This window comes from Diceros bicornis, chromosome 24, assembly GCF_020826845.1.
Source record: "Diceros bicornis minor isolate mBicDic1 chromosome 24, mDicBic1.mat.cur, whole genome shotgun sequence".
Classification (NCBI taxonomy): domain Eukaryota; kingdom Metazoa; phylum Chordata; class Mammalia; order Perissodactyla; family Rhinocerotidae; genus Diceros; species Diceros bicornis.
Window position 1 is genome coordinate 24428292 of NC_080763.1, and position 17492 is coordinate 24445783.

The following is a 17492-nucleotide window of genomic DNA, read 5'->3' on the forward strand; positions in this document are numbered from 1 at the left end:
GCAGGCCACCTTCAGGGGAATAGATCCCTGGAATTCTAGCTTAAAGATTTATGATGGCTCTTGCTGATATCCTGGAATTTCTGTTCCTCTAGAGGTTTGGGGCAAAATTGCTCAATAGCTTGGGTTTCATTCAGAACTTCCAAGATTCTGTTAGTTTCTGAATTAGGAAAATCTTCAGCCCACTTTGTTGTCCAGCAGAGCAATGGCCAGCAGAGGCAGAGAGCCCCCCAGTAAGCTTGGGCATCTCTGAGGCACCGCTCTGGGGTACAGGGCCCCACACTGGACGCTACGAGGGCCAGAGGCAGGGCCGGGTGGGGGCGGGAGGGAGGCTTTGTCTGATCAGATGGTGGTGAAATTGAGGCCAGGGCAGCTCTGGCTGCCCTCCTGTTACAAGATGGATCAAAGGGAAAATGATGCCTCGAGGGGCTTCGACCACTGACTGCTGCTCTTTCAAAGGCTGCTTAGATGGGGCCTCTGTCCCCTCCCCATAAAGTCAATAGTCATCGACCCAGTTGGGAACTGGGTCCCAGCCAACCACAGATGATGGACCGGACAGGACTCCCTCCTCCCAGAGCGCCTGTCAGCCACCTCCGCCTGCACCCCGAGGCTGCACTCCTCCTGCACATCCTCCTCCTGGGCCTTGGCATCAAGGGTCCACCTCTGAAATCTTCCCTGACCCACTCTCCCATCCTCCAGCCTCCACCCCCTGGAAACTATCACGCTCTTGGCCACTCCGTTTTCTCCCAGTTCCGCCCTTTCTGACATCACTCCCCTCTATCTCGAAACCGCACTTTTCCTTTGCCCAGCCTGCAGCTCCCATGCCCCTGGTGCACCCTCTTCCCTTCTACATCTAAGTCAGTGGTTCTCAGCTGGGGGTGAGTTTGCCCCCCCTGGGGAACATTTGGCAACGTCTGGAGAAGGTTTTTGTTGTCATAGCTCCGGGGGAGGGTGCTATTGGCATCTAGTGGGTAGAGGCCAGGGATGCTCCTAAACGTCGTGCAATGCATAGGTCGGCCCCACAACGAAGAGTTACCCGGCCCCAAAAGGCAGCAGTGATGAGGTTGGGAAACTTAGATCTCAGCTGCTGGAGGGGGCTGGGCTCCCCCCTGCCTTGGTGCCCCCACAGACTGAGTGAAGGGGCCTGGTAAACCTTTAGGCCCCTGATTTCTGATCTTCCTCCTCCACAGTTGCTGTTGCAAACTTTCTTCCTTTTGCTAGACCTGCCGCCCTCAGCCTTCACTCCTGCTCCCACTGCATGGAGTGACTAGAGGCTGAGTGGGGGTGACGGGGTGGGAGACCTCTCAACTCTCCCTCTGCCGCCTGCATCTTCCTCTCTGCACCACCAGCCTTCCCTCCCCCTCCTGCCGCTTCAGTTAATTTCTCTTCGTGCATCCCAGATTCCTTTCAGACTCCCACCAGGTCCCCTGACTGCATCAGTTGTTCCCGTGGGACTCAAACTTGATGCCGCTAAGAATCACAACCAGGGTGCTAAAAACAAACCAACCCCAAAATGCAGATTTCTGGGCTCCATGTGCAGAGACGCATGTTCAAATTGTGACTGGGGTGGGGTCAGGTCCAGGAGGTGACCTGTTCAACAGGCCCCTCAGCTGACTCTGATGAAGGCTGAACTAGAATTTGAGAAAAGCTGACATTTCCCTTTTGTATCTTCATCCTCTCCATCTTGATATGCTCTTTACCATTAACATTTTATTCATTGTCTGCTCCGGGGAGAGACAGGGGGAGTGATGGGTAATTATATCGGGTCAGTAGATGGGATTGGGATTGCCCAGGGCAAACTGGAAATGGTGTGGATTCCATAATTTTTAAATACCTTAAGTTCATTCCATTCTTAAGACAGCCCCTTCTCATCCAAGAAACCAGCAGTTACGGACAATAACAACAAAACGTTCCTTCTGCAACCCCACCACCCCCAAGTTCAAGGGGATGGTGCTGCCTGAAGGTGTACAGGGAGGCAGCCCACCCTCACCCCCTCCTCTGCCCTTTGCCGCCAAACTGCCTGAAAGAATCGTCTGCCCTCACTGCCTCCTCCAGCCATCTCATTGTGGCTTCCCTCCCCGCCATGCCATGCCATGCTCTGGCGAAGTCCCCAGCCCCCTCCTGACTGCTCGCTGCAGTGGACACTGGCCCATCTGACCTCCCCTGACCCTGTAGCTTCATGTGACCTGCTGCCATCCCCTCTTCCTTGCATTTCCACCACCTGCCCTCTTTTTCCCCTCTTCCGACTGCTCTGGCCACTCCTCTGTCCTCTTCCTCGACTTCTTTCTGTCTGTCTTCCCTATCAGTTTTGCTTTTGGATGAATGAACGGTGTGCTGGACGTCAAAGACAGACGGAGGGAGGGGCAGCTTTCCTGGAGGGTCCTGTCTCTCCAGCAGCGTTCTTTCCCCTGCCCTGTTCTGTGCCCCAGAGAGTGCTCGATGCTCCCGCTACAGGTCAAGAAGTGACGGCGAGGAGCGCCCAGGGCTTGGGAGCTCTTCTCTGCAGTTTTTGAGGGCTGTGAACATGAGGCGTCTGGCAGGGGCGGCTCTTCCCTGGTATTGGGAAGGCGGGTGCTCCAGAGCACAGAACTTGGATCTGCAGCCAGACAGTGCTGGTTGGGAGCCCAGCGTGTCCTACCACTCAGGTGACCGGGGACAAGCTCCGAGCTCCAGCTCTTCTCTTCTGTAAAGTGGGGACAATAGTGTCTGGCAGACAGGTTGTGAGGATTAATTACGATGGTACAAAAGAAGGTGTCCAACATGCTGGGCTTGATGAACGGCCATTAGTCTGGCTCAGCCCCTGGAGCAGAGGGGCAGCCTGGCGGCCCCTGAGAGTGAAAACCCAGGCAGAAGAGTCTGGAAGGAACTTGCAACACAGAAAAGAAGCTGTGCCCCCGGGCTGTTCCTTCAGTCTGCAAATATGAATGAGTGAGCGATGGATGAATGAGGCAAGACCAGCGGGCTGGGCAGGGGAGCCCCCTCAGCGCAGTACCCCCCGGCCCCCTCTGGCGCTTTGCACACTTGTGTTTGTTACGTGTCTGTCCTTCCTGTGAGAGGATGAGCTTCTTGAGATCCTGGGCTGTGCTGGTCACGTCCTGTTCTCTGGCCAGCACTTAGCATGTAGTGGATGCCCGAAATACGTATTGACTCTCTCTGGAAAAGACATTCTAGTGGGGCCACAGTGATGGTCGCAGACATGAGACAGCTGTAGGAATGAAATCGTTAGACCCTCACAAGCTGGGACTCAGGCACTAAATGAGTGGCCGGCTTTCCATGCAAACTCTGACTGGAGTCAGGGTCAAGTTTGCTTGCTTCCTTCCCAGCCCTGGAGTCTCTGACTAGGGCCTGGAGGCGGGGTCCAGCAGGGTGCGTCTTGGCTGCAGAGCCCACCACAGGATGTTTTGTGCCCTTCTGAGCCAAGAAGAGGGCAGGAGGGGAAACCAAGGCTTAGGGGACGAAACCGCTGCCCGCCCTGGGTGTCCTTCAGGGTTGGCTGAGCCGTGAGGCGGAGGGAAGACAGTTGGGAAAATTGTGGCTTGCTGTCCACTGGGCTCTCCGTCTACTTCCCTCAGGGCGCGTGGTTCTTGTACGTCAGACAGATCTGAAGCGTGGTGCATAATGCATGCTCACTAAATGGTGGTTGCTGTAATTACTGTTTACGTCAAGCGTATCTCCTGAAATCTGCAGCTCTCACAAGCTGGAGGGTGGGGTGGGGATGGAGGAGTGAGGTCTGGGGGCTGTCTTGCCCCGCAGGGTTTGTCACAGTGGGCCTGGGGATGTCCCTGTGAACTGCAGAGCCTAAAGCAGCGAGCAGGAAGCGCTGACAAATGAAAGAGCCCTGGTCAGCTCCCTGCCTGCCGTGGGGGGAGGTGACCCAGAGGCCAGTTGTGCCTGCAGGCAGAGTCCTCGTCTGGAGTATGCCCTGCCAGGCTGATGGCGTTTCCCCGAGGACACACCAGGGACCCGCTGGTGGATGGAAGGAGGCAGGTGGCCACGCAGAGCCCAGGGAGGTGACAGGGCACCCACCAGAGATATCAAAGGGCCCAGAGGAGACCCTCAACTGGGGCGCCCTCTGCCGACATGAGGGAAACTTGAGGAGAGGAACATTCAGGTCGGAACAGAAGAGACTGGGAGCCTCTATCTTCAAACACTACATTCCAGTAGATAATAAACATCTTGAGAGTGGGAGCCTCATATGTATCTTTTATATTTTTATCGGAAGCAGCTCTCAGTTTCTGATTAGAACTGTCTGTGGGGCAATGAGTTCCCTGTCTCTGGACGTGTTCATGTAGACGGATGGGGCAGCCCCTTGGGAGGTGTGTTAACTAGGAAATCATTAGTGGGACCAGGGACCGTGGAGGCCCCTCCCCATCATCTCCCCATCATATGATTGCATTTGGTGGTGTGGGTGTGGGCCAAGGTTTTGTGGGAGTGGGCTTTTTGGGTTGATAAGGCAGCCCCTTCCCCAGGTGGTGACCCATCCTTTCCTCAGTGGGCTGCTCACAGAACATGGGCTACCTCTGGGCGTCACTGGAGGTGGAACCGTGGCCGCTCTCCCAGTAGGCCCTCCAGCATTGAGACCCTCCCTCCCAACACGGAGCCATCTTTCTACCAATGAGGCTGTACTGCCAGCCTCTCCAGCCCTTTTCATTCTCCAGGACCTTTCCCTCTTTCCTTTCACCTCCTCCTCAGGCATGAGCCTTGGCCGTCTCTATACCTCCACACAGCCAGCCAGGCCAGAGACAGAAGGATCTCGACCCGGCCTCCTGACTCAGGTCCTGGCTGGCTCCAGAGGTCTTGAGTACAGGCTGCAGCTGGACTGCTCTGAACCACACCTTCATCTCGCATGAGCTTTTGCCCGTGCGGAGAGCGGCCCCTCCCCCTGTCCTGGGAGCTGGGATGTGGGAGGGTCACACCTTGCCTGTCTTCTCACCCACCCAGCATGGTTCTGAGGGGAGGGCCTTTCATTACGGGAAACATTTTGTGAGTTTTCATAGTGCTCCTGCCATGTTGGTAATGCTCCCTCGACTTATGGGTGAGGCAGGGAGACTTAGAGGTTGAAACTTAAAGTGAAGAAGCAGCTGGGGGATGCACGGAGTCGGGTTGGAGGGCTCCCCCATGCTGCCTGATGGAGGCACAGTCTTTTAGAGGGGGAGAGGCTGGGCAGAAGCCGCCGGCTCAGGAGCTAGGAAGGGAAATGAGAGAGCAGGCCTGGAGCCACTCTCCAGATGTGCCCTGCGCCACAGGCAAAACCCACAGGGGAGCCAATTTGGCTGGGGCCTTCGCCACAGGCACTGCCTCTTGCCCTGCCACGTGCCTTAGCATCTCTGGGCCCAATCTCAGTGATGATGGCGCGGTGGAAGGGGAAGCACCAAGCTTGGGCTTACCTGATGGCCCAGTGGGGCCAGGTGAAGTGGGTTATCAGGTCATTGTACTGAGGGTGTTTGGTCCAGGGCCTGGCACACCCGGACTTTCAGTTGTAGCCAGCATGTATTACTGTTGCGCGGGAAGATTGGCCAAGTATTTTGGCTGAGTTGTTACCACTTTTTGTCACCCTCAAGCCAGCAATTTGCAGAGGGCTGGGAGCCTAATCTGAAGTTTATTGAGCAAACATAGCTGCTTCTTTGAGGACTCAGAAGGTTCTGGGGGGTCATACCAGAAACTTGCTCTGGGCTGAGCCGGTTCTTGACCAAAAGACTTTCTCTGCCAGCATTTTATCTCATCAACGCCTCAGTCTAGGCTCAGCCCCTCCCCAGCCGCCCCACCCACTTGGTGCCGGGAGCCCAAAGCTAATTCCTGGGACAGTGTCACACCCACCGCACCCTCCTGGGAGCTGACTTCCCGCGCTCTGTGTCCACAGGCTGCTGAACAGAATGTCCGCGGACGACCGGCACCTGAGCTCCAGCTGCGGGTCCTTCATCAAGACAGAGCCGTCCAGCCCGTCCTCGGGCATCGACGCCCTCAGCCACCACAGCCCCAGTGGCTCGTCCGACGCCAGCGGTGGCTTCGGCCTGGCCCTGGGCGCCCACGCCAATGGTCTGGACTCGCCGCCCATGTTCACAGGTGCGGGGCTGGGGGGCACCCCCTGCCGCAAGAGCTACGAAGACTGCGCCGGCGGCATCATGGAGGACTCGGCCATCAAGTGCGAGTACATGCTCAACGCCATCCCCAAGCGCCTGTGCCTCGTGTGTGGGGACATTGCCTCTGGCTACCACTACGGCGTGGCCTCCTGCGAGGCCTGCAAGGCCTTCTTCAAGAGGACCATCCAAGGTGCGTGGCCGCAGGGCAGGGCCGGGCGGGGGGTGGGTGGGGGCCCTGTGGCCGGAGGGTCCAGCAGGAAACCGGGTGATTCCCGCCCGCTGCGAGGCCAGGTCTGGGCACCCCTGGAGCAGAGGGTCCGTAGGCTTCCTTTTCTGTCTCTCAAGGTTTCTCATCCTGGGATTCTGGACAAGGACTAACTCCAGCACTGTTGTTAGAATGGCATGTGCCCCCATACGGCACCCCAGAAAACCCACACAAATGCCTCACCACGGGTGCGCCGCTCACTGGTATGGGGAGCACTCTCAAATGTGTGGCCCTAAAAAGCTGATTTTTTGGAGAAAAAGAAAACAGCATCATTTGCCTTGCAATTCCAGATCTCTTGCAATGTAAAGGGTTTCTCGCTTTGTTTTGATATTTTTTAATTGCACAAGTGAAACATGCATCTTTTCTTCACTGTGAAAGATTCCGGCAGACAGAGCAAGGGAAAGTTCCCCCTCACCACTCACCCTGTCTGACCCCATGGTGGCCTGTCTTCCAGGGCTTTTCAGTGCCTCTGCATATGAGCTGAGTCATGGCCCGACGGCCCTGGGGGTGGCTGTTTCTTTCAATGGGTGCCTGAGTGAGTGATGCTGATGAAGGTGCTCAAGAGCCCCAAGAGGTGCCCCGTGTAACATCAACCCTGGGTAAAGTGGGGGTCAGGACGGGTCCACCCTCAGAGGGCTCGTGTCAAGTTCCTGGCACAGGGCCAGCACAGCGGAACGGCCCCATACAAGGCAGCCGAGGTTCTTACTGCAGCAGGCTGGGGGTAGAGAGAGCACTTCATGCATTCAGCTGAGTATCTGTTGAGCAGCTACTAAGCACCAGCCATTACTCCAGGTGCTGGTGATGAGATAGAGATAGGTACAACCCCTGCTCCTGCAGGTAACTGAGGTGAGCTTATGTGGTCCCCCTGGGACAGAAACTGCAAACCAGACTCAGAAAACCAGACACCTGTCCTGTCCCTGGCCCAGATCCCTCATCCAGGACCCTGCCTGGCTGTCCCCAGAGTGTCCTCCCCTCCCCCTCCCCCCACCCATTTCTCTTTTGGAAGAGGCAGGCTGAGCTTCCCTGGGATGATTCTCAGTTGATTCATTCAACAAATATTTGTTTCAATTTCTTGTGACTATTTATTTATCAAACCAGTTGAGGATTAGGATTGGCCATGTTTCCAATTCTACGTATTAGTTGAGATGGTGTGGTGTAGTGGCTAAACTCCCAGCTCCTGGTCCCATAGCTCCATCCGGTACCTTACAGCTGAATGCCCTTGGCCACGCTGCCTCAGTTTCTCTCTGTGCTTTAGTTTCCTCATCCATAAAGTGAGATGATATCATTCCTACCTCACACAGAGCTGTTAAAAGAGGATTAAGTGAGTTAACATATATAAAGCACTTAAAATATTGCCTGGCACTTATCAGTGCTAACTAAATATTTGCAATTACTACTTTCACTTTTACAATATCACTTAAGACATATTACTAAGACAACAGACATACACTTTGCTTTATCTTACAGAGCAAGCTTTTGTAATTATATTTAAATAAATAAAACAGAATAATTATTATTTTGACTTAACAGGATTTAAATCATTTTAGCTATTTTCATATAAATAATATTTACTTTTTAGATGAACCCTTTTTAAAAAAATAAATATGGTAAAAATTCAAACAGTGCAAAGAGTAAGACACAAAAAAGTAAGTTTTCCTAAAACCCCAGACCTTGGTTCCCTGTGCATTCCCCAGAAGGAGGCATGATACCAAGTTCTTTCAGCAAATATGTATTGAGCGCCTTCATATTGGGCACTGTGCTGCCCTCCAGCACGGGGAACGAAAGCACCCTGGTCCCTGCCAGCTTCATGCCCCAAGTCTGTGGGAGGGCTTGGAATCTCTGTATTTGAAAAACACTGCTCGGTGACTCTGAGTCTCTTGACTCAGACGGGTGAAAACCTCTAGTTTTCTATCCGATCAATATCATTGGATATTTGACAAATAAACATGAGATATTCAAACCAATTTAAGTTACCTAGATAGCAGCGTTTTTCTTCCCAAATTGGGAAGTGGTCTTGGTGAAGTTGCCATTCTTTGAGACTCTTTGAAGTCAGTTTTTTGAAAAATTGGTTTTTAGGAGACAATTACATTTTCTCCTCTCCGTATTGTTCTTAAATGAGCTGGAGAGTTCTGAGTCCAATTTTCTGAAAGCAGAGTCTCAGAAACCCCACTCCACCCTCAACGGATGTCCGTGCGCTGAGAACATCCTCAGCAAGTCTGGAGCCTGCTGGAAGGATTTGTAAATAGTCTTATTATTTGCTCCCACGAACAGGATAATGATCTCTTCCTAGAAGTCCAAGACAAACAGCAACATTTAGTGCAATCAGAACAGAACTGCTCAGGTCTCTTCACTTTCTCGAAAGAAGCGTTTCACATTTATAACCAGAAAGAGTTTCTGTCTAGAACAGGGAAGAGTAAATTCTAAGGCTGATGGATTGCTTTGGTTATTTTAATAACTCTTTGGCTTTGTTCTAACAAAGATTTTGATTTTTTTAATTTATTTATTTTTTCCCCCAAAGCCCCAGTAGATAGTTGTATGTCATAGTTGCACATCCTTCTAGTTGCTGTATGTGGGACGCGGCCTCAGCATGGCCGGAGAAGCGGTGTGTCTGTGCGCGCCCGAATCCCAACCCGGGCCGCCAGCAGTGGAGCGCACGCATTTAACCACTAAGCCACGGGGCTGGCCCCTCGATCCTCCTCTTTTTGCTGAGGAAGACTGGCCCTGGGCTAACATCTGTGCCCATCTTCCTCCACTTTATATGGGATGCCGCCACAGCATGGCTTGACAAGTGGTGCATTGGTGCGCGCCGGGGATCCGAACCCGGGCCCCGAACCCAGGCCGCCAGCAGTGGAGCGTCCGCACCTAACCGCTACGCCACTGGCTGGCCCCAGTCCCTGCTCTTGATACCGAGCAATGGGCTCGCTCTGCTCGCCGCGATCTGAGCCAATTAATCACAACAACTTAGAGATCAAGAAACAAAGTTTAATTATACTAGCCGGCAAATTGGAAGACAGGTGACGAATGTCTCAAAAACCCATCTTCAAAGAGTCTAGAATCTTGAGACAGTTATATAGGGAAAATGGGCAGTAAGGAGGCGGTCCAGGGATGTTGGTTTCCAGGCATGTTGGTCTCCAGGCATCTCATTGTTCCATTCTTCTGTCAGCTGTGATGGATACCTTGTAGGTGTGTTTCCCGCCTGTGGTCAGCCTGTTCCTGGAGAGAAACTCATAGAACAAAGTTTTTAATTTATCAAGCTATTAGGGAGTACGTATGTAAGTGGAGGCCATAAATCAGGAGAGCATGTGAAGTTTTTGGAGTACATGCAGCGCAGCCAGTAGTCACACGGAGGAGGGGCTGGGGCCATTTAGTGTAACAAGATGGCCTCACTTATGCTCACTTATACTGAGGAAGGAACTGCAGGGGAAACAGGAGAGAAAGAAACCAGTAACTGCCCTCAAGAAGCTTAGAGGAATAAAGTCTGCAGGCGTAGCCCTAGGCTCCAAACCAGGGCACCAGCTCCTAGGCACCTAACCAATTAACCAGGATATTTAGGCCATTTTTGAAAAGTCCAGTAACTTGGACTGAGAGTCTTTAGTCATAGAATGTTCCATTCACAAATACATGGAAATGCTTGGAAAGCTCTGAAAATGGTGCTAGCTCATGCCCCACCTCCCTCCTTCCATCACTTCAATCTGCTCAAGTCAGTGGTTAAGCCAATATGGGAAGGCACATTGCAGAAACAAAGATGTCATGATAGATTTAGGGAGAAAGCGCTCAGCCAGCCATCCCTTCTCTACAAGCATTTCCTGAGCACCCGCTGTGTGCTCGGCTGTCCTAGGTGCTAGCATTACGGGGAGGGGGGACGGGGGAGGGGCTGGGACAGGTGGGCAAAGTACAGCCTGCGGCCAGCCTCCTGCTTTTGTAAATCAAGTTGTACTGGAACACAGCCCCACCCATTCGTTTACTATTGTCTGTCTCTCCTTTGGCGCTTTGGTTGAGTAGTGGTGACGGAGACCTTCTGGCCACAAGCCCAAAACATTGACATTTTTCTGGCCCTTTACAGAAAAATTGGTACTCCCCTGCATGACAGCATTGAAAAGGTAGATGCAGCCCCGCTGCCCTCATGAGGCTGAAAGTCAGCCCTTAGTAGTATATGCTAAGGGTTTATTACAACTTTGCCTGCCCAATTCAATGCTAAGAAAGGAAGTGTGCTGGGGATTATGACACTCACTCAGAGCAGATGAGCTCAGAGATAGACAAAAAGAACTCCAGAAGGGACAGAGTGGCTCCCTGCCAAAGGAGATAACCCTCACCCTGACTGAATTCACTTGCAGATCTAAAGAAAAAATGTGCCCATGGGACAGGATTGATCAGCCCTGGAGGACCGGGAAAAGAAGGCAGGCCTTGCAAAGGCACCACTCCTAAGAGAGGGGAGGCAGCCTGGGGACAGCCTGATGTGATTAAACATTCATTGATCTGATTATGATCTAGCTCCCCTGTAGGTTTTCTGCTTGGAGTGAACTTGCTGGTCAGGCAGACTGCTGGTTAGACAGAGCAGTTTCTCCTTGTCCTTGAGTGTGCTGGCATCCCTGGGCTTGTACATGAGATTCCTGAATTTGGGTAATGTGAGTCTGCCTCTGAGAGACAGAGCCCTTTTCTGTGGCTGGCAAAGTCAGGCTTCTGGATCGTGGGGCTGAGTGCCAGATTGTGGACTGTGATACTGATCCCACAGTAAAGAAAACCTTTGTAATGAGTACCACATGGCCTTTTGGGGAGCCACCGGGGGGCCTTTTCCAAGCTGTACCCCAAAACCTTGACCCCGTCACCCTGTCTCATTCTCAGCAATGACCTTGCCTCCTGTTCCACTGAGAATGTAGAAGCCTCAGATGGGAACTCCCTCAGTTGTTGCCCCCAGTCCTACCCGCTCTCCCCCGGGTCTGCAGTATTATTCATTCATTAATCGCATAGTTATTCATTGCTTCCCACTCCTTCTGGAAAAGACATCTCCTACCCTAGGCTCAGCTCTTCTCAGGCTTTGAATCCATCTCTTCCCAGAGACCCTCCTACCCTTTATCGCCTCTCTTTTTTCTTCTCATTTTCTACAGTCTGCTTCCTTCCATCAGCATTTAAATACCTCTAGTATCTCCAATCCTAAAAAAAAAAACACCCATATCCTTTCAACCTTCAGCTTCCAGGTCCCCCATTCTCTTCCTCGTCTCAGTTCTTGAGCCATCTTATGTGCCCAGCATCTTCTGCCCATGGCTCAATTGCCTCTGGAATCAGGATGGTTCAGCCACTTCCATAAGCTGGTTTCATAGCTCTTGTCCTCAACCTCTCCCCTGAGCTCTCCAGTGCCTGTAACACCTAATGGACATTTCTACTTGGATGTCCCAGAAACACCCCGAAGACAGCAAGTCCTAAACAGAAGCTGTGTCCCTGCCATCAAATGTTTCTCCTCGAATTCCCAATTCAGTGCCTGCATCTCTCCTCCGGCTCAAGCCAGAGATGAGCCTTATCCTTAACTCTGCTTCCTGCTCCCCATCCCAAACCAGCATCCCAGCAGCCATATCCTGTTCACTCTCCCTCCTTCAGATCTTTTGACCCCACGGCTTCTCCATTCCCCCTGCATCATTGCAGGCCACCCCTGACCACTGACTGCAGTAACTCCCAGACTGGTCTCCCGGCAGCCAGGCTCGCCTCTTCCCGGTCTGTCTTCTTCAGTGCTGCCGGAGGGACCTTTCTGAACACACTCGGAACATGTCACTCTTCTATCTTGCTTGTCGGTAAAATCGAAGCTCCAGAGCGTGGCTGAGGACGTCCTCTGGGATCGCCCCCGTTGACCTTGCAGCCTCATCTCGTGCCACTCTCCTTCGCAGGCTGTGGGGCAGCCTGCCTGCTCTATCTTCCAGTTCCTAGAACCTGTCGCAGGCTTTCAATATCTAGACTTTGCACGTGGTCTTCTCTTTGCTCTCCCTGCCAACCTCCAGGCCCTGCTTTTGTCCATTAGGTCTAAGTTAGCTGGCCTTTCCTCCAGGAACCTTCTCCGACTTCCTCCTCTCATTTGACATAGGTAGCGCCCCCCCGGATGCTCCTGTAAGTCTTCTCCCAGCGCACCAACAACACTTATCACACCGTGTGGTTATTGCCATTACTAGTCTGGTTCCCCAAGAAGATTGTAAGCTCCTAAGGAACAGCGTTACATTTACCTTGATTTCTGCTGAACGCTATGTCCTCCTACGGTACCTGGCACGTAGGAAGTTCTCAATGTGTCTGAATAGAAGGTGATCTCCAAAGGGATCCCCCATTTTCCTAATGAGGACGAACCAAAGAAGTTTGGCCAGTTTGCATATGTAAACTTTTAGGGATCTAGATAAAATAGTCGAATGTCTACTTATAACAATATATTAATTTTAGTTATAATTGCATATTTTAAGTCACATTAGTAAAACAATGTATTATTTTTTGAAAAACTTTTTCTACTCACATTTTGTAAAGCAAGGTTTATGAAACTTTTCACATGAGTGTTTGATGAAAGTGTCTTTGCCTTCTCTGGGGCCGCTTTTTGAGTCATTTAACACAGTGTTTCAGAGCACACTGTCTTCACTTCCATCTCCGTTACTTGAGATTTTATGAGTATGTATGTTATGTATGTGCCGCTATCCCTAAAAATTTTATTTTGAGCCAAAAGTACAGTTCTTAGACCATTAGGACAGGTCTTTTTTATTTGTGTCCATTTACAATCATGATTTCCACAATGGATCAGGTACTGTACTGCATTTGACACTCAACATTTGTAATTGTGAGGTTGTATTCCCGGGAATAACGAAATTTGTGTTAAATTTCTTTACCCCCTTTGTTGTTGATTCAGTCGGGTGACTAGCATTGATTGAGGTCTTCTTAGGGCAATGGGTCTTCCCCATGGTAGTTGTTCAATATAAAGTGATTGACCCAGTGCCTTAATATGAGACCTCACGAAGACTCAAATATTAAGCAACTCCCTCTTTTCTAAAGGACAATGTTTGGGAAAAACTCCTGCCTGACATTGGAGCTTATGAAGCAGTTGTTCAGTTCTTTGGTGACTATTTATTGAGTCCTAACCATTGTGCAGGGAGGTGAGGATGGGACAATGGTCTCTACCCTGGTGGGCTTGTCTTCTAGAGGGGGAAGGCAGACAGTAAGTATGATAACAAAGAAAGAAGCGTAATGACAGACTGAGACACATGCTGTGAAAGAGAAAAACCAGTGATGAGATCAAAGGTGACCGAGAGGGGTCTAATTTAGAGGGAGAATTAGGGAAGGCTGTGCTACGAAGGTAACTGTCGAGGTAAGGGGACCAGCATTCCAGGCGGAGGAAACAGTGGATGTGTTTCAGGACTAGAAGGAGGGCCAGTGTGGCTGGGGTGAGTGAGTGAGGGCAAACTGGAAGGCTGGAGATGTTGGCGAAGTTTAGGGCCATGGTGAGTGTCACACTTGGATTTTCTTCTGGTGGAATGGAAGCCACTGACAGCACACGAACACAAGGTGCGTGGCCACAGCAGCTGTGCGGAGGGTAAAGCCACCCTGTACCCCTCCCTACGTTCCCGGGGCATGTGGCTAACTTTGCAGGTCACTGGGAGGCCCCTCCAGCAGCTCCTGGGTCTGTGACTTAAGATGGGGAGGAGCAGGCGAGAAAGAGGCTCTGGCAGGGAGCTCTCTCTGTTCATCTGGGGCCCAGATGTGGGCTTGGAAGGAAGCTCCCCAGGGAGAGGGGCAGGGGCATGATTGATGGGTTATCCTGCCTTGGACCACCTCCAGGCCTTTTGTCCTGGAGAATGAGGCCGAGGATCCCAGGAGACACAAGCCGATGGGGGTGCAGAGACAAAGCCAGGAGGGAGTGGGAGTCAGAGCCCAGTGCTGTCCCAGCCATGCCACTCGCCAGCTGCTTGACCTTGGGCAGGGACTTGGGTCCTCTGGTCTCAGTTTCCACATCTGTACAAAAAGAGTCAATTAAACCCACAAACCGTTTGCTGTCTGCGGCGCACTGGGGGAATGAGAGGAAGCACAGATCACAATTCCTCTTTTCAGAGACACAGAGCCCAGACAGGGCAGGGAGGGCTTCCCAGAGGAAGGGCCATTTAAGCAGCAGTGAAAGATGGACATGCTGGGCAGATGGAACAGCAGGAGCAGGGCCCAGAGGAGTTGAGTGTGCTCTGCTCAGGGACGCGGGGGCTCAGAGGTGGGTGATGGGCTCGAACAGCAGAGTGGGGCTGGACATCAAAGGCATCCTAGGCTGTGTTAGGAAGAGAATAGAGTAATGTTTAAATTTGAGGGCTGTTTCACTGGGCTTAGAATCCCAACCTTACAATTTCTTAGTTGTGTCAACTTGGGCAAGTTACTTAGTTTCTCTGGGCCTTAATTTCCTTATCAATAAAATGGGACTAAGGGGACTAATAAATAGTTCCTGCTCCTAGAATGTTATTGCAGAAATTAAATGCGACATGCTTTTGAAGTCTTTGGGTTAGTGCCTGGCATAGGATAACCATTAGAGAAATAGTAAGTATTTTTGTTATTTTTGCTTGGCAACAGAAAGCCATTGGAGGTTTTTGAGCAGGAAATTAATCAGATCTCCTTTTAGCAAGATAATTCTGGCAATGAGAAGGAAGATGGTCTGCATGAGCGAGAGTCTAGAGGCAGGCAGACCAATTACCAGGGCCAGGTGAGAGTCCGTTTTAGAGACATCGAAACCAGGACAGGGGCAGAGGGCTAAAAGGAGAAGTTTGGCTTGAGAAACTTGAAAGTAGATTCAGTATAAAAAGAATAGTGACTGGGTTATGAGCCTGACTCTTAGATTTCTAGTTTAGGCTACTAGGGAGGTGGCAGGGTCATTAGGGGGAAAGAAACCTGGAAAGAAGAGTTTTGCTGGTGGGATGGGGGCTGGTGGGGGTGGGGGTGGGGAGTGGAGGGTTTGGGATTACGGATAAAGTTTGGGATCAGTTCGCAGGACTTACCCTGGAGAGTTGGAAATCGGGGCCTAGAGCCCAAGAGTAGAATCTGAGTGGGGTTTGGGGTCTAAGGAGGTCTTCTAGGGCAGTGGTTCTCAGAGTGTGGTCTCCAGACAGGCAGCACAGGCTTCACCTGGGAGCTTGTTAGAAATGCACATTTCTCCCCTGCCCCAGACCTGCTGAATGGGAGGCTCTGGGGGGCGGGGCCCAGGGATCTGATTTAACCTCCTTTCCAGGTGAGCTAGTTCTGGGGACTGCTGTTCAGAAGGAGAGGGGAAAGGGCTGGGGGCAGGAGGAGGGACCCTGGTGAAAGGAAGAGGAGTGAGAGCCTTGAAAGGAGACGAAGTACCAGGTTTCATCCTTTTTCCCATATGACATCTCTGCACTGGGCTGTGTGTGGTTACCATCCATTAGGTGACCGCCGTATGCAGTTCTCACTGCCCTCACTTGCACATTAAAACTTGCAGAAAGGGGCCACTGGCCTGGAAGGAAACCCCTGAGACCACAATGGACACTCGTAAGAAACACAGCATCGTCAGCTCCCTTGTTAGCAGAGGGGACGATTCTGAATAAACATGAATATGAAGACTTTGATCAAAAATGATCGGCCCCGGGGCGCAAGCGTTAAGTGTGCGCGCTCCGCTCTGGCAGCCTGGGGTTCGCAGGTTGGGATCCCCGGCGCGCGCCTACGCACCACTTGCCAAGCCATGCTGTGGCGGCGTCCTGTATAAAGTAGAGGAAGATGGGCATGGATGTTAGCCCAGGGCCAGTCTTCCTCAGCAAAAAGAGGAGGATTGGCAGATGTTAGCTCAGGGCCGATCTTCCTCACACACACACAAAAAATGATTAAAGTGAGTCAGACCCCTAGAAGAAGTTTTATAGCAAAGTCTTCACCAATTTACTTTTCCTATATTTTCTCTTTCATGTATGCACAAGAATGCTATATGATCAAATCTATATCTAAATAAATCTCAATGAGCTCCTTGAATACGAAAAAAATGAAAATGCTAGTGGCAAGGAAGCAGATTTCTCTTTTGTTCTTGGTGGTACATAAAATAATGGTGCCATCTTACCATCAAAAGCATCTTAGATTCAAGGCAGTAAATACAGAAGTGGTCAGAGGCATTGCAAGAGTTTTTGCAGAGAGAAGGGAGATGAAATCTAACAGGAGCGGGTTTTAAGAGGCGATGACAGGTGTCTGCTGCTTTAGGAAGGACCAGGATTGGGAGGACCCAGGGGAGGCGATGCTTTTGACAACTGGAGGTTACTGTTGAATTCTGGGATTCTCTGGGTGGAGGTTCTTGTTTCTGATTCGTTGCTTTGATCACAGATATTTTCAAGTGCAGTCACTGTTCTTGAGATATAAAAATGAAAGACCTAACAACCTCTGTCCCCGATAAGTACACAGTTCAGAAGGGAGGATGACACACAAAATCCCGATGATGAAGCACTAAACTAGCTGTTTAAGTGTCGGGGAGATGGGTGGTGGATGAAGTCTGTGGGGGCAAACAGAAAGGAGCATGTCAGCCTCCTTGAGACAGAGGGGAAGAAGGTGTCACGGAGAAGGTCACATGAGAGCTGAGGCTCTAAGGATGTGGAAGAGTTTGCCAGGAGGAGTTTCAGGTAGAGGAAGGTATGAGATGGCTCAGAGGCTCCCTGTGGTTTCTTGGAGCCTACAAACTGGGGGCCAAGGTTGGGGGAGATTAGGGTGGACTGGTCAGAGGTGGTCGGATCATAAAGGGCCTGTTGGGCTTTGCTGTGGAGGTTAGATTTCATTTTTTACACAATGAGGAGCAGTTGGATGATTTCTTAAATTTAAATTTTAAGTTAATTTTTAACTTGATAAGTAATGTGTGCACATAGTTTAAAAAGTAGAACAGAAGTGTAAATCTTACAATGAAAACCAGCATCCCTGGCCCTACCCATTCTCTCCCCTCCTCCCTCCATGATGCAGAGTTAACCATTTAAGAAAATCTTTCTTCTAGCATTTATCTTCCTAGTTACTAATACGATTTTACAGCCATATTTGCTGACTGAGCAATTTTGACATTTTTTTCTTGACTTCCTGTTATGGAAGATGAAGTGTTAGTTCCAATTGCACAACCCATCCCAAGACACACACAAACACATTTCCCATCTTCCCATTGTCCGAATATAGTCAGATCACAG

The 17492-nt window shown here is 51.0% G+C and overlaps 1 protein-coding gene across 1 annotated transcript in view; it reads left to right on the forward strand.

Annotated features, from left to right (window-relative positions):
- Positions 1–5821: 5821 nt before the first annotated feature.
- Positions 5822–17492, forward strand: part of ESRRB (estrogen related receptor beta) — a 57298-nt gene continuing 45627 nt past the window's right edge. Inside the window, exon 1 of the mRNA XM_058567421.1 lies at positions 5822–6267. Within this exon, the coding sequence (XP_058423404.1) occupies positions 5871–6267 (397 nt within the window). The 5' untranslated portion in view covers positions 5822–5870. The remainder of the gene's footprint in view (positions 6268–17492) is intronic.